The 25,309-nt window shown below is 41.8% G+C and overlaps 1 protein-coding gene and 1 long non-coding RNA gene across 2 annotated transcripts; both read left to right on the top strand.

Annotated features, from left to right (window-relative positions):
- The first annotated feature begins 281 nt into the window (after positions 1-281).
- On the top strand, positions 282-24,684 carry LOC134443094 (uncharacterized). Its single transcript, XM_063193029.1, has 13 exons — positions 282-309; positions 348-1,052; positions 14,018-14,719; positions 15,345-16,049; positions 16,279-16,983; positions 19,153-19,857; positions 20,147-20,362; positions 20,408-20,746; positions 21,126-21,398; positions 21,719-21,899; positions 22,819-22,948; positions 23,965-24,072; positions 24,262-24,684. Exons 1-13 carry the CDS (start codon positions 282-284, stop codon positions 24,682-24,684), a joined length of 5,220 nt encoding a protein of 1,739 aa, XP_063049099.1.
- Positions 3,489-8,239, top strand: LOC134443146 (uncharacterized). The gene is made up of 4 exons (XR_010033580.1): positions 3,489-3,612; positions 5,729-5,810; positions 6,014-6,106; positions 6,868-8,239. It is a non-coding gene; the product is annotated as an uncharacterized LOC134443146 (long non-coding RNA).
- Positions 24,685-25,309: the final 625 nt, after the last annotated feature.

Here is a 25,309-nt window from a genome sequence, read left to right as displayed (position 1 = left end):
TGCAAAAAATGGTGCTGAATGCCTGAGCCTTTTTTTAAGAAAAGCTGCCCTCAGCCTATAAAAACCTAAATATCTCAGCTTCTGAAGCACATAAAAATATGCACAAAGTTGCATTTAAACGCTAAGACCCTTATCTTTCATTCATTAGAATGTGTTCATTCATCTCAAACAGAGATTTTTAATAAAGTTGTCTCAAATCTCATGAGCCTGAATGTTGCGTAATGACGCTCCAGGCGCCAGGGCCAATGTTGCGCAACGCAACATCAGGCATCAATGGCTTAATGAAAACAGTGGGAAACATTAGCTGCTGTTGTCTTTAAACTTTGCTCTTACCATTTTCTATTCAGGGGGTGTACTACATATGTCAGACATGAGGATCGTGCTGCTGGGAAACATAAATGCTGGGAAGAGTTCATCAGGAAACACCATCCTGGGCAGACAGGAGTTTGGTACTGCAGGGAGAACAGCTGAGTGTGTGAAGAGAGAAGGAGAAACAGCAGGCAGACACATCACTGTAGTGGAGGCACCAGGATGGTGGGTAAACCCCACTTTAGAGAAAACTCCTGAACGTGATAAAGGAGAGATTGTCCTCAGTGTGTCTCTGTGTCCTCCAGGACCCCATGCTCTACTCCTGGTCATTGATGTGAGAGACCCATTCACAGAGAGAGACAGAAGAGCAGTGCAGGAACACATGGAGCTTCTGGGTGTGAGAGTCTGGAGTCACACTATAGTGCTGTTCACCAGAGGGGACTGGCTAGGAGACACAAGCATTGAGCAGCACATTGAGAGTGGAGGAGAGGCTCTGCAGTGGGTTGTAGAGAAATGTGGGAACAGGTACCATGTTCTAGACAATAATAAGACTGATGGTGGCCAGGTGACAGGACTGCTGGAGATAATAGAAGAGATGGTGGCAGCAAACAGTGGTCATCATGTAGACTTTGATGCAGAGATCATGAATGGATTGATGAAGAGGAAGAAGGAAGAAAAGAGAAGAGCAGAGGAGAGGAAGATAAAGGTGAAGAAACACAGAGATACTCTCAGATCATCAGCAGGTGAGCCAAATTTCCAGTCATACTCTTTCCTTTCCCTCTGTCTGTGTGTCACTCTGAGACACACACACACACACACACACACACACGCAGTGACGCGCCAAAAAATATTTCAATTAAATTCGGGCGGTTTGCGGTTGAAGCACTCCAATATTTTATTTTTTTTAAACTAAGCCTATTGACATATTACTGCATGCAAACAGAAATGAATGATTGAAAACTGTAGCCTATAAAAACACTTTTAATCAATAGCCTTTTTGGTCTCTGGTCTCGCAGCTCTGCTTTGCATAGGGCAGCGGAATCAAAGTCGGTGCTACACTGTAAAAAGAGAGACTGCAGTTCATTATTAATATTTAAGCATTTATGATAGAAAGATAAAACCCTGAAAAAATGGGTTTGTGCATTTTTGAATGGAATTGAGTAAAATTAATCATTTTCCAGCAATAATTCACTACATTTTACACACTTTTGAGCAAATAAAATTTGCTCTGAATACCAGAGTATTTATTACTTGGTTTAAATGAATTAAGTCAATGATATGGTGTAAGTAGTAGATTTTACTAGAATCGTATCTTAAGAACTTTGATTTTATTCATTGAGAAGAAGCTGTTTCAATGACAACTGCATTTCCGGCGCAGCCAACAGAGGAGAAGTCGCTGCACATGGTCATGGACTGTTCACGTTTTGGACTTCTGTAAAGGTAATGAACTGGTTTCATTATTATTTTGTCAACATCTTAAGTTTGCAATTCGATGTAGGTGTACAGTCGAATATCATTCCGGTCTCTCGCGTAATACAACTAGGCCTACTTGGTCTATTTGTAGGTAGGCATGCTGTCCAAAGCAACAACAATTCCCATTTTTAGCCGTGTGTTCAGTTCTAGACAAGTTCAAGAGCTGGTTTGAAGCTAGAAACGAAAATGTGTGTGAATTACATTAAGTTTCTCGGCTTTTCATCGCCAGTGCCTCTTTTTGATTAGGCTAACTGCACAGTTACGTAACTTTTTAGTCCAGTGTAGCAGGCTAGGTACATTAATCTGCAAAGACTTTTTTTTCTATGGAACTCGCTTTCACTGAACAGCTCGTGTTGGAAAGGCCGGGGTTTTGTTGTGCATGTGCCCTTGCCGTGTTTCTCATTAATATTCATGATTCACGTGCACAGTGAGTGGCAGGTAGATTATTCATGTTCCTGGGCACGAGTTGGTAAGTCCTTTAGTTGACTCTATGCCGCTTGCTGTTTAAGTCCTGCTGAAGTTTCCTTTATCCTATGTGCATAAATGACCAAAATGTAAGTAATCCTGACGAAATATTGAATATCTAGCCTTGTTTTCCTGTGTATGTGATGTGTGAGATGAAAGAGAAGTTTTAGAGATCGTTTTTTGTCTACTCATTTCCAGCTAAGTTACCTTGAGTTTAGCTTGACTTTACTGCAGATTTACGGTGCTATTTGCTTCCTATGTATGCGTGGAGTCATTTCGAGTGCAGTGTGTCATAAATCAGCCCTTTATTAGACAGTGTAGGCTTATAATCTTGATGCAGAAGTTCGTTGGATTTTGTATTCATTTAAAGTGAAGATGCTGGAACTTCCCATAACTGTCAGCAACCTGTTTTACCGCTAGTTGCCTATAGATGGCGATCTTCCTCCATATTTGCCATGTGTCCTGTATCTCTGAGTTAGTGCACCAGTATAGTTTTAACTGGAAGATATTTTCCTGTCCCCTTTTTTCCTTGTAGACCACACACACACACACACACACACACACACACATGCCTTTGTTACCTTCATAATGTAAATAATTGGAAACCTACTGAAGAATATTTTATTTGGAATTGCATTCAATTGTACCCTGGTGCTTTGCTGTGCTGCATTCATTGTATTACCTTATATTGAAGAAAAGGCCAGTGAATTCCTTTTATTCCACATGTCCATACACCAAGGAGACGCGCACGTATTTTCCAATTTTCCTAATACAGTCCACCCATTAGTTACTGAACTATGCCCGTTGTAATAGATCGTGCCTAGCTGGATCGATGCCGCGTGAAGAGCGGACATGCTTTGTTTTGTCAGCGAACACACATGGTGGTGGTCAGCTAATGTCTCTAGATTCAGCTCTCAGTCAGATGGAGTAGCAGCAGCTATCACTGTAGACCAAACAAGAACATTGCTTGTGTGGTTGTGCATCAAAGGAAAACGTTAAATGCAAAATTCCAAATCGCATAGGCATGAACCCATTGAACTGTGCATACAAAATGTTAATGTGTAGAGTAAAATGGTGCAGGTTAAGGGCATTAAAGATCCATTTTGCCAAATTAATTGAACAGGCTAATGGCTAAAACGGAATAAAAAAAGGTTTTTGAAGGTTGAATTTGTGTTGAAATAATGTTCAGATTATCCTCATGCACTTAGTATACTATCACAGAGTAATTTAATCATCTGATGCATGTCCTTATCTTGTCCCCTCCCCCTTCTCCCTTCTTTTTCTAGCTGTTCGTGCAAGAGCATTTTTAAGTGAACTTGGTGCACGCATCACAGGGACCCAAGTGGTTGAACAGCACAGAAAACAGTGAGTTTTGAGTACAAAATGTAAAATTCAAATTTTTGTGCAGAGTAAAGGTGTGAAAGCCCCATATTTAAAAAAAAGGCTTCACCTACAGTCCCAGGAAAAAGTTTGTACACCCTTTGAAATTTCTTACCTTTCTGTCAAAATTGGTCATAAAACATGGTCTTATCTTCCCGGAAATCGCAAGAAGGAACAACCAGAGTCTGCTTTAATTAATTCAACCCAAACATTTACAAGTTTTCATATTTTCATTGGCCATAAGATGTAAACATTCACAGGACAGCAAGGCATAAGTAAGTACACCCTTGCATTCAATAGGTTTTAACCCTAAATTAGTCGCAATAACCTCAACCAGATGTTTCCTGTAGTTGCAGATCAGATTAACAAAACAATCTGGATGTATCTGGTCTCCCTCTTCTTTAGAAAACTGCCTCTCGTCAGCAAGGTTTGTGGGATGTCTGGAGTGCATAGCTTTCTTGACTTCATGCCATATCATCTCAATTGTTTTTTGTCAGGGCTTTGACTGGGCTATTCTAGAATGTGTATTTCATTATTATGAAGCCATTCTAAAGTCGATTTGCTTCTAAAGTATGGGTTGTTGTCACATTTCAGCACCCATCCTCGTGTGTGCTTCAACTGTGTGACAAACTACCTCACTTTTTTCTGTAAAATGTCTCGATAAACTTCTGAGTTCATTGTTCCACTGATGATAGCAAACTCAAAAGGGCCTGAGACAGCAAGGTAGCCGCATATAATGATGCTCCCGCCACCATACTCAAAGGCGGAGATGATGTTTTGGTGAAGGTGTGGTTCTCCAGTTCTCCTCCAAACATGACATTGTGTGTTCCCCTGAACAATTCAACTTTGGTTTCAATGTTGGTCTACAGAATATTTTGCAGTAATTCTATGAAGCATATAAATGCTTTTTCGCAAACCTCAAAGGTGCAGCAATATTTTTTTTACAGAAACCCCATTAATTTTAGATTGGCAGAATGAATCCCATTTTTAGCTATTCTTGGTTACATCTCCTCTTCTGAGTATGGTGGCGGGAGCATCATTATATGGGGCTACCTTGCTGCCTCAGGCCCTTGACAGTTTGCTATTATCAGTGGAACAATGAACTCAAGTTTATTGTGATATTTTACAGAAAAAAACGTGAGTAAGTCTGTCACACAGTTGAAGCACACAAGAGTATGGGTCCTGAAATGTGACAACAACCCATACTGTAGAAGCAAGTCGACTTTAGAATGGCTTCATAATAATGAAATACACATTCTGAAATAGCCCAGTCAAAGCCCTGACAAAAAACAATTGAGATTAAATGGCATGAAGTCAAGAAAGCTATGCACTCCAGACATCCCACAAACCTTGCTGACGAGAGGCAGTTCTCTAAAGAAGAGGAGACAAGATACAAACAGATTGTTTTGTTAATCTGATCTGCAACTACAGGACAAGTCTGGTTGATGATATTGCAACTAACTGAGGGTTAAAACCTACTTAATGCAAGGATGTTCTTACTTGTGCCCTGCTCTCCTGTGAATATTATGGCCTTATGACCAATAAAAATATGATAACATGTAAATGTTTGGGTGGAATTAATTAAAGCAGACTCTGATTGTTCCTTCTTGAGATTTCCGGGAAGATCCAACCATGTTTTATGATCAATTTTGACAAAAATGTAAGAAATTTCAAAGGGTGTACAAACTTTTTCCTGGGACTGTATCTGCAGACGGGCTGAACTTGGGCTGGGCATTAGCTTGGCATTAGCTTAGCGTGATGGAAGCCCAAGACAACATTTTTTGGAGATATTAACACATTAAAGGCTGACTTAAAGGGCAAAATGACTTATTTTGAGGCATTGCTTAAAACGGTAGTTTCATGTTTTGATATGTCTGTGATGGTATGTTATAGAGCTTGTCTCTTTCTAACCCATGCACAATTTATTATAGGATATTCTGGTGCCTTTTGAAATGGCTTAATGCAAAACTATGGTTTTGAACTGTTTATGTGTTTCATGTTTTAATGATGTTCACTTACTGCCCTCATATGTCTAGATAATACAAGGTGTGGACCTAAGATCTGATGTGTGGGTCTCTCTTGTGTTTTCTTCTTTCTCTAGTTGTTTGAGCAGTGAAAGTGTGATTCAAAGCAGATTATTTTAACAGCACCACGAGACAAACATTTCAGCGGCACAGAGAACAGTAAGTTGTGCATTCAAAGTGTCAATGTAGATATTAAGATGATACAAAGTAAGGGCATTGAAGGACCATGGTGCAGTTGAATTGAATGGGCAAATGTAAAAATGAAGGTTGAAATGTTCATTTGTTTTCTACGTGTGATTAAAAATGCAATGTTAAGGTCTCATATCTGATGCATGGGTATGTGTATCCTTTTCTTTCTCTAGGTGTTCATGCAAGATCCTTTGTAAGTGAACTTGGCGCATGTGGCATTCAACACAGCTGAGTGGGATACCAAGCATAAAACGGCACAGAAAATAGTGAGTTTTGTTTCCAAAATTTTAAATTAAAAAAGATAAAGGAGTAAAGTTTTATTTTTATTTTTTTCCTAATATGCCAACTCCCGGCCTCCATTGCTCCCTTGCTCTCTCTTTCTCTCACTTTCTCCAATATGCAACCTTTCTTCCTTCACTTGTGCTTGTGGCCTCGCCCCGCCTCCTGGCCCCTCCGTGGTTACTCTCACTCACTCTTTGTCTCTGTATGTCTGTCTCACACCACACACCCGCACTGTCTAGTTTTCTGTCTCTCTCTCTCTCTCTCTCTCTCTCTCTCTCTCTCTCTCTCTCTCTCTCTCTCTCTCTCTCTCTCTCTCTCACACACACACACACAAACTCTGTCTCTCTCTCTCTCCCTCCCTCTCTCTCTCTCGTGCAGATGCATTATGTTTCTCTCCTTACGCCCACACACACACTCTAGTTTTCACTGTCTCTGTGTCTTATCTCTTCACATCTCTCATGTACTCTTGCCCTCACTCTATAGCTCTGTCTTGATTAAATACTGTGTGAGGAATGGCTGAAAAACTGATAACTGGCCCGCTAGTTTTGGACAATTGAAAATAAGTGCTCCTAACTATTTCAAAAATAATCCACAATCAAATAAGGAAGTGTCACATGGAAACAGATTGTGTAGAGAGTGATGTATTACATTGTAATCACAGGATGCTCAGCTAAGGCCTTTTGCTTTGACTGATCAGATGATAAATAAGACTTTGCATTAATATTTAATGTTCTTTTTATTTCAGGACGCTGATGAAGAACGGATGTCCGAGGACCTTGCTGCTCAAAAAATGAAGATCTACAGCATCATGTCCAGCTCAGCAGAGGGGCCGAGCGATGTTGGTGTCGTCATTGAGGGAGTGAAAGTTCTCACCACTCTGGGTACCTTTGCCAGGGCTTGCTGCATGCTCCTCGGGCTGACTTATGCACTAAATCTGGCCTACCCTAAGGAGCTCAGATATACATTTGAAATCTTCCAGAAGCTCCTTCTGGAGCTGGACTGTTCGAAGCAGTCCCCAAAGCTGCACACTTTGAAGAGTAAGTTGTTGGACTAAGGAAATGCCGAACTGGACACTTGAGCTGAGGCGATGCAATGGACACTTGACTTCAGTTTTTCAGAACTTAATGACTTAAAGATTTACCTTTTAATTTCTCCAAACACTACTTTTTCAAGCAGGTTGACACGCACAAAAAAGTCAAATGTGTTATGCCATCATCGGTTGATTTGTTGATATCTGATGTGTCTGTAGATGTGTTTGAAGCTGTGAACGAAGCATTAATCTACTGTTATATCTACTGTGCCGTTAGCAAACTTATGCTAAGACCGTGCGATGGACACTTGAGCTGAGACAGTGCAATGGACACTTGAGCTGAGGCAGTGCGATGGACAGTGCAATGGACACTTGAGCTGAAGCAGTGCAATGGACACTTGAGCTGAGGCAGTGCGATGGACAGTGCAATGGACACTTGAGCTGAGACAGTGCAATGGACACTTGAGCTGAAGCAGTGCGATGGACAGTGCAATGGACACTTGAGCTGAGACAGTGCAATGGACACTTGAGCTGAGACAGTGCAATGGACACTTGAGCTGAGGCAGTGCAATGGACACTTGAGCTGAGGCAGTGCAATGGACACTTACGCTTCTTCTAGAGTTCTTTAGTTCTTTATTAGAGATGCTCTGATGCCTCCTCTTACAGGTCTTGCTTGCTCAAACTCTGTTTCTCTCGCTCGCTTGCTCGCTCACACACTATCGCTGACACACACACACACACACACACACACACACACACACACTCACACGTTTGTGTAATTGCAGGTACACAGTGAGGTCATTACTTCTTCATTAGAGCCTTTCAGGTGACTCCTTACACAGACCTCGCTCACTCTCTCGCGCACACACAAGATTGTGCATGCCTGTGAACTTCAGTTTTTTTTTTGTTTTGTTTTTTTACATTTTTTTCTTTATTTACATAAACATTGCACACGGTGCATTCCTCTAAAACTTGTTTGTATTTTGTGTGCACAAATGAATATGCTTTTGTTTTTTTTTTTCTGTTGAGCAACCCATTTTAGTGTTGCTAAATTGAAGTGGGAAAGACAAATAAATGTTATCTAATTTCCTACTACTTTTGTGCATGGTAGTCTCCTTTAGCAAATAAAACTAGCAAATATAATGTAAATAATATGAGGAGAAAGTAGTAAATATTACTTAAATTAACTTTGGTAAGTTTCACATTTAAATTGAGAGTTTTTCATAATAAATATTTTTTAAAATTTACTCATTATTTTTAAGCAATATAAGCTGTCATTTATAGAGTAAATAAAACACACATCTATAGTGTCTTCTATTAGCCGGTATATATTATTATCACATAAATTTAAGTGATATTTCTCAATTAATTTTAATCAATATTGTAGTCATAAAATATAATCAATTATATCACGTGTCACTTTCTTGACACAATATTATTGAGTAAACCCTCTTCAAATTTTTTACAGTGTAGAGACCAAAGGTAGGTCGATTTAAAACGAAGGCGAAAGAAGGTGGAGGAGGGCCGTGTTGTCTGGGAAAGACTTTCATGTTTTTTTTTTCAAAATTAGGCCCAATGGTCCTGGAGCATATGAGAAATGAAAGCTATACTTAAGGAAAACATAACCAAACTGTGGCAGGATCGGTGGGATCAAGAATAAAAAGGAAGACACTTGTAAAATTAACAGGAAAAGGTTGGCGTTAGGTGCGGTGGGGAACTGAAACGTAGAGAGGAGGTGTGGATCACCAGGCTAAGAATTGGCCATACGGCTTTGAATGGTGGGTTGCATGTTGTAGGAAAGCATCAGACAGGAGCCTGTATGTATTGTGGAGAAAGGGAGGGAGTTGAACATGTTTTGTTACAATGTATAGAATACTCTCAGGCAAGGGAAAAGATACAAAGGGCCATTAAAGCACCTATTTCTTTGAACACACTACTCAGTACACCTTACAATCAGACAGCAGTAATAGTTAAATACTTAGCAGAAACTGGACTAGGCAATAGAATTTGACCTTTTCTATTATTTTTTCTTTTTTTTCTTTTTCCTTTCTATTTTTTTTATCTGTTTTTCCTGTTCTATGCTCTAGTTATTTTTCTCTCTATCCCTGTCTCTTTCAAGGATCAAGCTTTAAGTAATTCTTAGCATAGTGGATCACACCTCAGCCGGGTGGTGGCAGTAGTGCACTGAGTTTGCAAGCCGCCAATAAAAAACACAGGAGAAGAAGAACTACCCGTGCCAACGATAGTCGATCAAAGAAAGATATCGCAAAACACGGCCACTCAATGCGAAAGCGTGTGCTCAAGTTGGGTCTCCTAAGGGGGCGTTGTCCCCTCCTTCTTCTTCTCTTTTTGAGGTGTTTGCACAAGACGTACACTACCGCCATCTACGGCACTACGGTGACTTAATTTATTCTCAACCTCAGGACTCCGAAGGTCTCCAAAGTCTCCTAAAGGGGCGTTCACCCGACATCAAGTGGATACCGGAAAATAAACCAAATGACATATCTCTGTCTAGAATATCTCTGCCCGTGCACTGGCAGGCCTGGGCCTGACGGGGGCACATGGGGACGTCACAGCAGCAAAAAAAAGAGGCTAAGGTAAGAGATCTTATAGACAGAGATAAGTCATTTCAGTTCATTTCTGGTATCCACTTTCTGTCGGGTGAATGCCCCTTTAGGAGACCTTCGGAGTCCTGAGGTTGAGAATAAATGGAGTCCCCTTAGCGCTGTAGATGGCGGTAGCGCACTTCTCGTGCAAACACCTCAAAAATAGAGGAAGAAGGAGGGGACAACGCCCCTTTAGGAGACCCAACCAGAGAACCTCTAACAAGGAGAAGGCTCAGTCTCATTGGTTCCCATTGTAGCCAGTTAGCTTTGCATGCATAATGCAGTAACGAGCGTGGGCCAGTCCTTCATGTGGGAAAATGTATGGAATGGAAAGGGGAACCCATGCTAAATACATTGCTACTGCGATTTCCAGTCACAAATATCATCAACAAAACATTCCTGGTAAGCACTATGACTGTTGTTTAACAATAGGCTGTATTGACAAATCGCACAGGTGTGTAGTTTTACAGCAGGTTAGAAGATTTCAACCTGTACTCGCTAGCATCGCGCTAATGTTTATGGGTTTGGCCCAGTGGTGGACGAAGTACACCAGTTATGTACTTGAGTAAAAGTACAGTTACCTTGCATTGAAAACTACTCAAGTAAAAGTGAAAGTATTAACCTCACTTTTTTACTTGAGTAAAAGTACAAAAGTATCTGCCGTCAAAAATACTTAAGTACTAAAAGTAAAAAGTAAAAACTTAAAAATGAAGCCTTTGGTGCAATTTTAATATTTAAGTGTTGTAGGCCTAGTTTGGTCATATCTAATTAAATCTGTCCTCTGATTTGCATAGGCTATACCAACATGTTAGAACTAGGCCATAACAGGCCTCAGAAACACTGTGGAGTAAGTCCATGGATGTTATAGCATCAGAAGTTCATTTTCACCTCTCTAAACATTTAATACTGACCCTAACATGCCCAAAAGAACACATGAAAGGGCCATTAATATTAAGAATGATTAGGCTGAAATTGATTATATGCCTATTAGAACAACTACTATAATACCCCCCAGCCGTAGGCCTACAGTCCAGTATAGGCCTACTTATTTGTGACAGCAAGGAGTTAGAGTAGTAGCCAATAAAGTACTTAATTTTTGTTATAATTATGGTTTTGGTAGACCTCTTCTTGTTCTTGTTGTTCTTCTTCTTATTATTATTCTTCTTCTTCTTGTTCTTGTTGTTCTTCTTCTTATTATTATTATTATTAGGCCTATTATTATTATTATTATTATTATTAGTGTTTGGTTATGTTAAGGTTGACTTAGGCCTATGTATGGACAAACAGACTTCTTGCGATTCTAAGCTACCTTTAAAGATAGGAACATCTTAATATACTTATAATGATCTACATTTGCTAGATGTCAATGATTTGCAATAGCTTAGATACAACTTAATTGGAACACTTATCTGTCTGATCATGAAAAAGCCTTTTGTGCCTGTGCACATCACTGGGTCAATATTTAGCAAACGTCCACTTTTTTTTCTCTTTTTTTATTTGTTACTGTTGTTTTTTTACAACCTCACTTATTGCCAGTACTTTTCATATCCACTGTAGCTGACTTGACTTTAGGGAAAGGATACATGTTGCAAGGATACATGTTGCATGTAACCTCACTTTGCAACATATGGTGGGCATGGCAATCCTCATGTAAAGATACAAACCCTTTACACCAGCCTCTTTTCCATAAAATTGAAGCAAATCATATTTTTGGTGACAGGGGAGTCTATTAGACAAGTAATTGATATCCCCAACTACTTCAGAAAATACTGCAATGTATTGAGGGGAAAGAATGCTATCACGGAGTTGTGCGTCTGGATGGTTTGGAATAAGCAGCATGTTTAGGCATTCTGTGTACTTGACTCAAGAAACCAACACGCTAAAAAAGCGGCAATTATGTGACTCTATTGTAAGCCATAACACAGATATAGCACAGTAAGTCAAATAAGCAGTAGGGCCTACATTTAGTATCAATTCGCTGATTATTCAGTTCAAACGCGAAGCCTATCTGACAAATTGCGTCTTATCAGGCGAGTGCAGCCTGCGAGCTAAACCTCTCCCCCCTCACACAACGAATAGGCCTACGACGTGCAGATTAATACACTCTAACAACGTTATTGTCGCCTGCTTTATTGTTTTGCTGTGCTTTCCGCGTGTTACTAGAAAGCACCGTTTCTTCTTATTTCAATTCGTCTCGCAAGTCGCAACAGTGGACACATCAGTGGTCTTGCTCTGCTCGCTATCCTTCTGAAACTAATTCTGTACAGTAGAGCTTGTTGTCACGTGACACATTACAACCAATCACAATGGCGAATCTCTGAGTCTGCCAATCGGATTCAGTTTCACTTTCTTCACAAAAGCGTGAAATATCAGATTTCATTTGATCAGGGCATTAAGTAAGGGTTAACGTTCGGCAAGAAGGTCGCTACCGTGGAATAGCAGCACGACAGAGAGAATCTTTAGACCCCGACGCGGAGCGGAGGGGTCTTGTTCTCTCTGAAGTGCTGCTATTCCACAAAGCGACCGACTCGCCGAAAGTTAACCCGCTTATTATATGGATATACTTAAATGATTCACACATGGCGGGGGCATTTCTTTAAGCCTATTTAATGTTAGGTCTATTATAGGCCCCTAGTTGTTAATGTCAAAAGATTGTTGCAGCTCAAAACAAAACAGTGCCGTTGTGGAACACCGCTAGGCAGCTAGGTAGCCAGGACAACAGGTGTTGTCTATCACAGCAGCTGATTAGAGTCTTGTTGAAAAGTCGCTTTAGCAGTGAAAAGTCTTGTTGCCATTGACAGCGGTCTGTTATAGACCAACCCGTCCGTTATCGAAAAATAACAGACGTGCGAACGTTGGGGAGCCCCGTTGAAATGAATGGAGCATTCGACCGATGACGTCACAACCATATAATAAAAATGAATTAATTCACCTGCCGTGTATCGCCTTAAATAAATAAATTAAAAAAAGGAACGAGTAAGGAACGAGTGTTTCTGTAAATGTAACTAAGTGAAAGTACTAAATTTCGCTTTGAAATGTAGTGAAGTAAAAGTATAAAGTCTTACCAAATAAAAATACTTGAGTAAAGTAGGAAAGTATGAAAATGTTACTTAAGTACAGTAACGAATTACATTTACTTCGTTACTGTCCACCACTGGTTTGGCCCCATAAAAATTGAGCTTTGTGACCCAGTATATAATAATCTAGTGGCGCAAAATAATCGAAACGCTACTCAAATGGGGTCTTATTATTTCTAGCTTCGAACTTAATATTAATATTTCAGGACAAAAAATTATAAAAAAATCACAAAAATGATAATGGTAAAAAACTCCATTGACACCCATTCATTTTGCACTGTCCCGTGGTTAGGGTTAGCCAATTGTGGCTAACAGGAAGTTCCGTGAGTGAACAGCCCATAGAGGTAGAAAATAACACTAGAGAGGACACAGCAATTTGCGACAGCACTGGGAAATGGCAGATGGAGCTTCCCAACTTCCGTAGGTAGTGTAGGTACCTTCAGGCAATGCAAGTCAATGGAGAACACGCCCACCCCTGTCAAAAAAATGACTAAAACTGTGTGAATATGAAGTAACACATTAATCAAAGACCAGATTTGAAATGTCAGGCTAAATATCTACTTAAATCATATGAGTCGATAAAATACATTTAAAAATCAAATAATATCTTTTATGAACATAGTTAGCAACACACTTCAACTATTGTCCTTGTATAGTGTGTTGATGGACATTTTCACATGATTAAGCCATTTTTGACAGAGGTGAGCCTCGTTCTCCGTTAATTTCCATTTCTCTGATCTACCTACAGATAATGGCCGCTAGATTGCCGTAAAAAGGGGGGCGGGGTCACCTCTAGTGTTATTTTCTGCCTCAATGTCACACACTTTCGCATTGGGTGGGCGGGTTTCGAAGCCTATTTATTACTCCACCCTCTTTGCTAAGATTACCGGTTAACCGGTTAACCACCAGTTAATGAGGCTCAATAGCCGTTTAAGATTTTTTTTTACATTTTCGCCATACCTAGTCTAAAACACCACACCCACTTTGGCAAAAAAAAAATCAAGTTTGTTTCATTGTGCATTAAAGGAAACAAACACATACACGCACACACACGCTGCACGTGAGCAAACACACACACATGTATGTGACACACTGAGATACAGTATACTATTCTGAGCATTACATTCATCATTCATTTATATTCAATATTTTTAAACTTTGCTCTTACCATTTTTTACTCAGGTGGTGTTCCTCACATGTCTGACATGAGGATCGTGCTGCTGGGAGGACGACTTCAGGGGAAGAGTTCATCAGGAAACACCATCCTGGGCAGACAGGAGTTTGGTACTGCAGGGAGAACAGCTGAGTGTGTGAAGAGAGAAGGAGAAACAGCAGGCAGACACATCACTGTAGTGGAGGCACCAGGATGGTGGATAAACTACACTGTAGAGAAAACTCCTAAACGTGATAAAGGAGAGATTGTCCTCAGTGTATCTCTGTGTCCTCCAGGACCCCATGCTCTAGTACTAGTCATTAGGGCAAGTCAGTCATTCACAGAGATACAGAGAAGAGCAGTGCAGGAACACATGGAGCTTCTGGGTGAGAGAGTCTGGAGTCACACTATAGTGCTGTTCACCAGAGGGGACTGGCTAGGAGACACAAGCATTGAGCAGCACATTGAGAGTGAAGGAGAGGCTCTGCAGTGGGTTGTAGAGAAATGTGGGAACAGGTACCATGTTTTAGACAACAAGAGTGATGGTGGCCAGGTGACAGAGCTGCTGGACAAGATAGAAGAGATGGTGGCAGGAAACAGAGGTCATCATGTAGACTTTGATGCAAAGATCATAAATGGATTGATGAAGAGGAAGAAGGAAGAAAAGAGAAGAGCAGAGGAGAGGAAGATGAAGGTGAAGAAACAGAGAGAGACTCTCAGATCATCAGCAGGTGAGACACATTTCCAGTCACACTCCCTCCTTTCCCTCTGTCTGTGTGTCCCTCTGACACACACACACACACACACACACACACACACACACACACACACACACACACACACACACACACACACACACACACACACACACACACACACACACACACACACACACACACACACACACACACAAACGCACACACACACACACAGGTTCTGTTAGGTGGATTACAGACACAGACACATACAGTATAGTTTTGTTTTTCAGGTTTGTTGATGTAGCTAAGAATAAAAATCAAACAGTTGTTACAAAAACACACTTGTTTTGGCAAAAAAATAAAAAATCATGTTTTGTTTCTTTGTGCATTAACACAAACAAACACACACACAAAGGCACAAACACGCGCGCATGCTCACACACACACACACACACACACACACACACACACACACACACACACACACACACACACACACACACACACACACACACACACACACACACACACACACACACACACACACACAGTGTACTGTAGATATGCCACACTGAGATACAGTATATTCTCTGCATTACATTCATCATTCATTTACATTCAATATCTTTAAACTTTGCTCTTATCATTTTCTTTTCAGGTGGTGTACCACATATCTCAGACATGAGGATTGTGCTGCTGGGAAACAGAGCTGCAGGGAAGAGTTCATCAGGAAACACCATCCTGGGCAGACAGGAGTTTGGTACTGCAGGGAGAACAGCTGAGTGTGTGAAGAGAGAAGGAGAAACAGCAGGCAGACACATCACTGTAGTGGAGGCACCAGGATGGTGGGCAAACTACACTGTAGAGCAAACTCCTGAACGTGATAAAGGAGAGATTGTCCTCAGTGTGTCTCTGTGTCCTCCAGGACCCCATGCTCTACTCCTGGTCATTGATGTGAGTCAGTCATTCACAGAGACACACAGAAGAGCAGTGCAGGAACACATGGAGCTTCTGGGTGAGAGAGTCTGGAGTCACACTATACTGCTGTTCACCAGAGGAGACTGTCTGGGAGACACAAGCATTGAGCAGCACATTGAGAGTGGAGGAGAGGCTCTGCAGTGGGTTGTAGAGAAATGTGGGAACAGGTACCATGTTGTAGACAATGAGAAGAGTGATGGTGGCCAGGTGACAGAGCTGCTGGACAAGATAGAAGAGATGGTGGCAGGAAACAGAGGTCATCATGTAGACTTTGATGCAAAGATCATGAATGGCTTGATGAAGAGGAAGGAGGAAGAAAAGAGAAAAGCAGAGGAGAAAAAGATGAAGGTGAAGAAACAGAGAGAGACCCTCAGATCATCAGCAGGTGAGACACATTTACTGTCATACTCCCTCCTTTCCCTCTGACACACACACACACACACACACACACACACACACACACACACACACACACACACACACACACACACACACACACACACACACACAGTGTAAGATATGCCACACTGAGATACAGTATATTCTCTGCATTACATTCATCATTCATTTACATTCAATATCTTTAAACTTTGCTCTTACCATTTTCTATTCAGGTGGTGTTCCACATATATCAGACATGAGGATCGTGTTGCTGGGAGGACGAAATGATGGGAAGAGTTCATCAGGAAACACCATCCTGGGCAGACAGGAGTTTGGTACTGCAGGGAGAACAGCTGAGTGTGTGAAGAGAGAAGGAGAAACAGCAGGCAGACACATCACTGTAGTGGAGGCACCAGGATGGTGGAGTAACTACACTGTAGAGGAAACTCCTGAACGTGATAAAGGAGAGATTGTCCTCAGTGTGTCTCTGTGTCCTCCAGGACCCCATGCTCTACTCCTGGTCATTAGGGTGAGTGACCCATTCACAGAGACATTCAGAAGAGCAGTGCAGGAACACATGGAGCTTCTGGGTGAGAGAGTCTGGAGTCACACTTTAGTGCTGTTCACCGCACATGGGGACTGGCTGGGAGACACAAGCATTGAGCAGCACATTGCAAGTGAAGGAGAGGATCTTCAGTGGGTTGTAGAAAAATGTGGGAACAGGTACCATGTTTTAGATAAGAAGAGTGATGTTGGCAAGGTGACAGAGCTGCTGGAGAAGATAGAAGAGATGGTGGCAGGAAACAGAGGTCATCATGTAGACTTTGATGCAAAGATCATAAATGGATTGATGAAGAGGAAGAAGGAAGAAAAGAGAAGAGCAGAGGAGAGGAAGATGAAGGTGAAGAAACAGAGAGAGACACTCAGATCATCAGCAGGTGAGACACATTTTCAGCCATACTCCCTCCTTTCCCTCTGTGTGTCCCTCTCCGACACACACACACACACACACACACACACACACACACACACACACACACACACACACACACACACACACACACACACACACACACACACACACACACACACACACACACACACACACACACACACACACACACACACACACACACACAGTGTACTGTAGATGTGACACACTGAGATACAGTATATTCTCTGTGTGGAAAAGCAGACGCTTCTCACTACCAGGACAGACCGTCACGGTTGAGTTCAAGAGGTGGATGGTGAAAGGCAACTTCAGGACTCCAAATTATCAAAAATATAAGCAAAACCAACCAATTACACACCAATTGGTCTCTACTCTTGAACCAATAAGCACACTCGAGTCTTAAACTAAACACAACCATACTCTAACATTGTACTGCACATCATAATCATTACAGAAATCAAAACAACAAAACACATACATAAATACATTTTGCCACGGCACTTCACCCACACACAATAGACAAAAACCCCGACAAATATTGCTAAACACCCGATACATAACTCCCGCCCCTTCAACAACACATTTTCCATTCCCAAAGTCAGATGATGGAAAAGTTCTGCCAACGCGGGCACGTTTCCACGTGACAGTGCGACAAGGAAACGAGAAACGTCCGTGAAGTAGTCCAATGCTTGCGAGCTCACTGGAATATTCAAACATTCAAGAGTCACTGTGCCCGTGTGTGAATGTGTGCGTGTATGCACTTGCGCTTCTTGCCAGGCTCATGTCTCACAGTGTGTAATAAGCACCAGAAATAAATAGCGCAATCGCATAGTCTTTAAAACGTAAAACAGTGAGAAGGGAAGATCACTTTCTCACATTACCTTCCCCTTCTCCAGTCTCGAAACAGGGTGGAGAGACAAAACGCCCGCCACCCCTCCAGGGCACCGGGTAGCACGACTGGGCCACTGCTCGACCCTGCTGCTGTCGCTGCCACCTCCGGTGGTACTGCCGCTGCATGCGTTGGTTCTGTTGCCGGTTGATGCCGCCACTGCATGTGCACCTGCATGTGACGCGTCGCATCTCGTGGTTCTGCTGCTGCCAGCGTTCACTTGTGTCATGTTGCCACTGCTGCCACTGTGTGCCTGCCGCAATGCTCTGCTACTGGTGATGACCGTGGTGAAGCCCGCTTCTGGACCCATAGGCTGCGGCCTCTTCGCGGTCCTCTTCTCCCGGGTCTGCACCACCTCCAGGTCGTCTCCATTCTCGCAGCCATACGCCATCTCTCGCCGAGTTGTAGTTGCCACCACCGACTTTCCTTGACTCACTCTCTGTCGGCATCGAATCTCTTCTCTGACACCAAATGTGGAAAAGCAGACGCTTCTCACTACCAGGATAGACCGTCACGGTTGAGTTCAAGAGGTGGATGGTGAAAGGCAACTTCAGGACTCCAAATTATCAAAAATATAAGCGCTTTTTATTTGTTCCCAAAAATAAATGTGCACGTGGGCAAACAAAACATAACACGACCTGACATATAACATAAACCAAAACTTCAGACTCTTACTTGCAACACTGTTTCAAGACACCTGCTAAACTCGCTGCTCTCACCAACAGCTTCAAGGACACTGCTCTCCGGTTAACACCAGTTCCCAATTTCGCATCTTGGAGTCAGCTCCTCCGGTTATCAGCTGATTGCTCCAACCTCCTCCTCCCCATTCACCTGGGGTTTTAAACTTTGCGCACTAGCGCCAACCAATTACACTTCAATTGGTCTGTACTCTTGAACCAATAGGCTCACTCGAGTCTTAAACTAAACAAAATCATACTCTAACATTGTACTGCACATCATAATCATTACAGAAATCAAAACAACAAAACACATACATAAATACATTTTGCCACGGCACTTTACCCACACAAAAATACACACAAATCCCCGACGCACAACACCCGACACATAACTCCCGCCCCTTCAACAACACCAGTCTCATGTCTCCCAGTGCGTAATAAGCACCAGAAATAAATAGCGCAAACGCACAGTCTTTAAAACGTAAAACAGTGAGAAAGGAAGGTCACTTTCTCACACTCTGCATTACATTCAGCACTCATTTATATTAGTTGTCTTTAAACTTTGCTCTTACCATTTTCTTTTCAGGTGGTGTTCCACACATCTCAGACATGAGGATTGTGCTGCTGGGACACATACTTGCTGGGAAGAGTTCATCAGGAAACACCATCCTGGGCAGACAGGAGTTTGGTAGTGCAGGGAGAACAGCTGTGTGTGTGAAGAGAGAAGGAGAAACAGCAGGCAGACACATCACTGTAGTGGAGGCACCAGGATGGTGGATGAACTACACTGTAGAGCAAACTCCTGAACGTGATAAAGGAGAGATTGTCCTCAGTGTGTCTCTGTGTCCTCCAGGACCCCATGCTCTACTCCTGGTCATTAGGGTGGATAGGTCATTCACAGAGACATACAGAAGAGCAGTGCAGGAACACATGGAGCTTCTGGGTGAGAGAGTCTGGAGTCACACTATAGTGCTGTTCACCAGAGGGGACTGGCTGGGAGACACAAGCATTGAGCAGCACATTGAGAGTGAAGGAGAGGCTCTGCAGTGGGTTGTAGAGAAATGTGGGAACAGGTACCATGTTGTAGACAATAAGAAGAGTGATGGTGGCCAGGTGACAGAGCTGCTGGAGAAGATAGAAGAGATGGTGGCAGGAAACAGAGGTCATCATGTGGACTTTGATGCAAAGATCATAAATGGATTGAAGAAGAGAAAAGAGGAAGAAAAGAGAAGAGCAGAGGAGAGGAAGATGAAGGTGAAGAAACAGAGAGAGACTCTCAGATCATCAGCAGGTGAGACACATTTCCAGTCATACTCCCTCTTTTCCCTCTCACTCACACACACACACACACACACACACACACACACACACACACACACACACACACACACACACACACACACACACACACACACACACACACACACACACACACACACACACACACACACACACACACACACACAGTGTACTGTAGATGTGCTACACTGACATACAGTAGGCCTATATTCTCTGCATTACATTCATCATTCATTTACATTCAATATCTTTAAACTTTGCTCTTACCATTTTCTATTCAGGTGGTGTTCCACATATATCAGACATGAGGATCGTGCTGCTGGGAGGACGATTGCAGGGGAAGAGTTCATCAGGAAACACCATCCTGGGCAGACAGGAGTTTGGTACTGCAGGGAGAACAGCTGAGTGTGTGAAGAGAGAAGGAGAAACAGCAGGCAGACACATCACTGTAGTGGAGGCACCAGGATGGGCAAACACTGTAGAGCACACTCCTGAACGTGATAAAAGAGAGATTGTCCTCAGTGTGTCTCTGTGTCCTCCAGGACCCCATGCTCTACTCTTGGTCTATAGTGTGAATTGGTCATTCACAGAGACAGACAGAAGAGCAGCGCAGGAACACATGGAGCTTCTGGGTGAAAAAGTCTGGAGTCACACTGTACTGCTGTTCACCTGGGGGGAGTGGCTGGGAGACACAAGCATTGAGCAGCACATTGAAAGTGGAGGAAAGGCTCTGCAGTGGGTTGTAGAGAAATGTGGGAACAGATACAATGTTTTAGACAATAGGAAGAGTGATGGTGGCCAGGTGACAGAGCTGCTGGACAAGATAGAAGAGATGGTGGCAGTGAGCAGTGGAGAATGGAGCATGGATCAACCTCCGAAATGTTAGTGGCGTTTTTTTTTCTTCAGTTTTATGGAAATTACTTTTTTATACTTTTGTAAAGACCATTATATGCTATTTACAAGCATTACAGAGATTTGCTTGTGTTTGTTTTCATTTTATTCTGCGCATGGTTGGATATGATCAAGCTGAAGACAGTTCTAGGAGACTCTGGGCTCTTCTTAATCTCTTGTTTCCAAGCTCATATTCTATGAAGTGCTGCTATGTATAATATTGTTAAAGAGACAGTATTAAAGTTGCATAATAGTGTTCAAGAAATTAATTTATTTTCTTTTTATTCAGTTGGAGAGGGCCAGACTAAAGTTTAAAACAGTATTTAAAGCTGTTTGATTTTGTTTGCTTTTTATTTTCATCCTGCATAGTTGGAGATGGGCAGACTACAGTGATCACTTCAGGAGACTCTGCCCTGGGCTCTTCTAAATCATCTCTTATGTCCAAGCTGAAGAGGCGCTTTAAGACTCTCAGCACTGCACCCTCCACCACGTCATCTGGATACGCCACAGGCCAATCAGAGAAGAGTGGATCTGCAGACAGCTCATCTGTTATGGCTCCACACTCCAGAGTGGGTGGGGAGATCAAGAAGACAACTGCAGGACAGCCAAAACCAACCTTGGGACAAGCACTTCCTAATGCAGGTAAGGATAAGGAATGATGCAGCATTTCATTTGAAAGGGGTCGTGCATTTCTCATAGTATGCAAGGTACAGAGTTAGAACAGGTAGGTTCAAAATAAGTTGTGTATTAAAACGTTACTTTGTTTCAGTTTGAAAACAATTTGGTCAGTTTTATAAACAATAATAATTCAATTAAATGTTTTATTTACGTCCCTCACAAATGCACAGTCCATATTAAGATATATAAAAAGATAAAGTGAGAATAGATAATTGCCTTTAGGATTACCTCAAAATTGTGTTTAGGCAGGCCTATATATAATCTTGAGTGGTCAATTTTTCCAGGTGGTCAAGGACAAGATCTGTTTGTTGATATTTCTTCAATATCTGTGAATGAGACTGAATGCATTGGACGAGGATCCTTTGGTTCAGTTTACAAAGGATCGTACCAGGGACAACCTGCTGCAGTGAAGGTCATACAGATTGGAGACAATCAAGTGACCACCAATGAACTGATGATACCCAGGTGAGAGGGATTCTTTTTTTTTTTTTTAGCAAGTATTACACTGTTGTCATCAAAGGAAATTTAACAAATCCCCAAATACTTACAGTATATCACAAAAGTGAATACACCCTCACAGTTTTTGCAGATTTTTGAGTATATCTTTTCATAGGAAAGCATTACAGAAATGTCACTTTGACACAATGATTAGTGACCTTTTAACAACTTATTTAACCGCTTAAATTTCTTGTTCACTCAGAAAAAAACAAAATACAGCCATTAATGTTCGAACATGTACTCACAAAAGTGAGTACACCCCAGATGAAAATCCGGTAGAGAAGGGGCTGTGTTGGCTCGAATCGTCTCGAAATGAAACGAAATGAAAAGGGATGAAAAGGGAGGTCATCAGTGTGCGTTTCAACCTTTCTTTGCATTGAACTTTTACATTTTGAGTCTGCATCTGGCTTAAATTGATTGGTGTTTGATTTGAATGTAATCCTATGGAGAATATCATGATCTGCTTCAGTAGTCACAGTGCATGTTGACATGCATGTTTCTTTTAGGTGTATTTCAGATTGCCAATGTTGACAGCATTCATGCATCCCCAAACCATGTCAGTCCCACTATCATGCTTGGCTATTGAGAGGATACACTTTTTTGTAAAACTCACTTGTTTACCATCACACATGCTTGACACCATCTAAAGCAAATTTGTTTATCTTGGTCTCAAGAGAGATGAACAGACCAAGGATATGGATCACTGGAACCATGTCGTGTGATCTGAAGAGACCAAGATAAACAAATTTGCTTTAGATGGTGTATAACTGCATTTCAATTATTACACAATTTGATGATTATGGTCTTCAAGAGCTCAGCATTTGTCTTGTAATCCTGATGACACAAATGTCAATTCTGCTCAGTGTTTAAACATTTTATTTTTCAGGCGTTTATGTCACCCCAATATTGTAAAGATGATGGCATGCTCTAGAAGTGAGACACGGATTGTTATTGCTAACGAGTACATTGATGGACCAAATCTACACAATATTCTCCACAGTGTCACTCCTGTCAAGGTACACTACCATCACATTAGGTGTTTGGGTATTAGATTAGTTCTCAAGACAATAAATGATGTATGCATTGCAAATGCTTTAGAATAGATCATTCCTGTCAACTTTGAGCTACCAGAATTTGGGAAATTTCCCATATTTTAAGCCAAATTTCAGGATTTTTTTGTAGGCCAAATCCTGACAGTCAACGGGACAAGAGAGATGGATCAGACGGTGCGTTCTACTTTGCTTTTCACAACAGTCCGTGTGCGAAGACAGTCCTGTATAAAATCCCCCATATCAGTCTCTCCTTGTTGTTTAGTCACTAAAGTTGTCTGGGGCTCATGCAAAACTTTGTGCTGGTGTAGGTTGTGATAGGTTGATCGCATGATTCACTGTTCCAAGGCTGTTTACCATATGAACAGCGTTGTATATACTGACGGTTTCTGAGGCAGAGAGTGGGCGCACACACGCCTACGGAGCTCAAGGGTGACAGCTTGTAGGCCTATTTTCAAGGAACTTGAAATTCTTGGTGTCATTTGGCGTAAAATCTACTGGCAGGTAGCTTGATAAGCAAGACCCTCTCAGTCTCTATTCAAGAGGGGTGGGGCTCGTTGGGCTAACTGACAGGGCTGTGGGGATAATTACTGGACCAACAGTGTTTTTTGATAATGTGAAAAATCGGGATAGGCCAATTTCTGAGAAAAATGTCAAATTGGGAAATGAGTCAAAATTAGGGAGTTTCCCGTGAAATTAGGGATGGTTGACAGGTATGCTTTACATAGGAAGGAACTAGTTCAACTCACACATTATGGTGGTCAAGGTGGCAGGATGCTGTCTCTGATTGTTGTTCTTGTTTTCATACTGAAATACTCAGTGATGTCAATGACTCCCCTGACTCCATGTTTGTAGAATACAGTTCAGTATCAGACTACATTTCATTTGTCCCCTTTTTCTCTGGTACTTTACCAGGATTTTCCCTCTGTCTATCTTATGAAGAAATCACTAGCAATCACGTTACTGTTGTAAATGTCTTTCAGTTGCAGCAGGAGGACAAACTATCAGTGTCTCTGGATATCTCCATGGCTGTGGAGTACATACATGATAGAGGAGTCATCCACCAGGACCTGAAGCCAGCCAATATAATGGTTAGTACTTTGTATTTGAACCTTGATTAAAGGGATGAATGTAAGAGTCCTTGGTTTTGAACATTCTATACCTGACCTAATTTTAAACAAATCCTAAAAAGTTAACAAATAAGACTAAATGTCCTATTCTTATTTCTTATGATTGTTATCTCGTTAATGTCTATTACATTTTACCTTTCTGTTTCAAAGGTTGCTTCAAGCTCCAAGCGGGCCTACCTGACTGACTGGGGTTTGGCAAACATGAGGGACTCTGTAATGATGTCACGGGCGACGGGACACATGGGAGCTGTGGGCAGTGTGCTGGGAGGAACTCCACCGTACATGGCCAGAGAGTGCTTAGTACAGTGTAGGAAATGCAGCACTAGGTCAGACATGTGGTCTCTTGGCATCACACTTCTCGAGATGTTCACCAACTCTAAGCCTTGGCTCAAGACCAGCACACAAGAGATACGTGAGCGGCTGTTTGAGCAAAATAGTCCAGATGCTCTGGCGTACCTACAGCCACCTTTTCACGACATTGTGAAACCACTGCTACTGCATGAACCTGAGTCTCGCATGAGTGCCAAAGATCTAGTGGTTCTATTGAAGAAAAAGGTTAAAAGATCAAGTTAGCAAATTAAAAAGAATATAGATATTATACCATAGGCTACATTGCAAAACATCAGACAGAATTAATGCAGTAAATGAAAAGTGTAGCAATGGAAGATATATCATTAAACTTTGGCAATAATAGGATAGGATGAGCCTTTATTGTCTCTTCTAGAGAGAAATTTGGTATGGGCACAGAGAGTCTAAGCGTTTACACAGAACACATATCAACACATTAGACAAACACAAAAAACACACTTAACATGCAGGACTGAACCACAAAACATGTAAACATGTAGCCTACATCCAAACATGCACATATACACACAATTATATCATACCATGACTCTTTCACCCCCCCCCCCACACACACTCACACACACACTCCCCAATTCAATAGACCTAGAACATTTACACAAAAAAAATAATCCTGAGTATACAACCTTAGCAGCGTGGAACTAGGAAGACCCAGCCCCCCACCCCCCCCCCCCCCCCCCCCCCCCCACCACAAACACACACACACACACACACACACACACACACACACACACCTACCTACTATTGAGCAATCTAATAGACCAAGGAACCACTGAAAATTTAAACCTGTTTGTCTTGCAATTAGGTAGCCTATATCTTCTACCTGATGGTA

The sequence above is a fragment of the Engraulis encrasicolus genome, unplaced genomic scaffold (assembly GCF_034702125.1).
Source record: "Engraulis encrasicolus isolate BLACKSEA-1 unplaced genomic scaffold, IST_EnEncr_1.0 scaffold_28_np1212, whole genome shotgun sequence".
NCBI classification, from domain to species: domain Eukaryota; kingdom Metazoa; phylum Chordata; class Actinopteri; order Clupeiformes; family Engraulidae; genus Engraulis; species Engraulis encrasicolus.
The sequence above is the reverse complement of the archived record's forward strand: the minus strand, read 5'-3'. Positions and strand labels throughout refer to the sequence as shown.

Excerpts from the sequence above, each read along its gene's own strand:
- LOC134443094 (XM_063193029.1), top strand. The coding sequence starts at position 282 with ATGAAAACAGTGGGAAACATTAGCTGCT. Across the intron at positions 20,747-21,125 it reads CATGGATCAACCTCCGAAAT|TTGGAGATGGGCAGACTACA; the intron begins GTTAGTGGCGTT and ends CATCCTGCATAG. Across the intron at positions 24,073-24,261 it reads TGAAGCCAGCCAATATAATG|GTTGCTTCAAGCTCCAAGCG; the intron begins GTTAGTACTTTG and ends TCTGTTTCAAAG.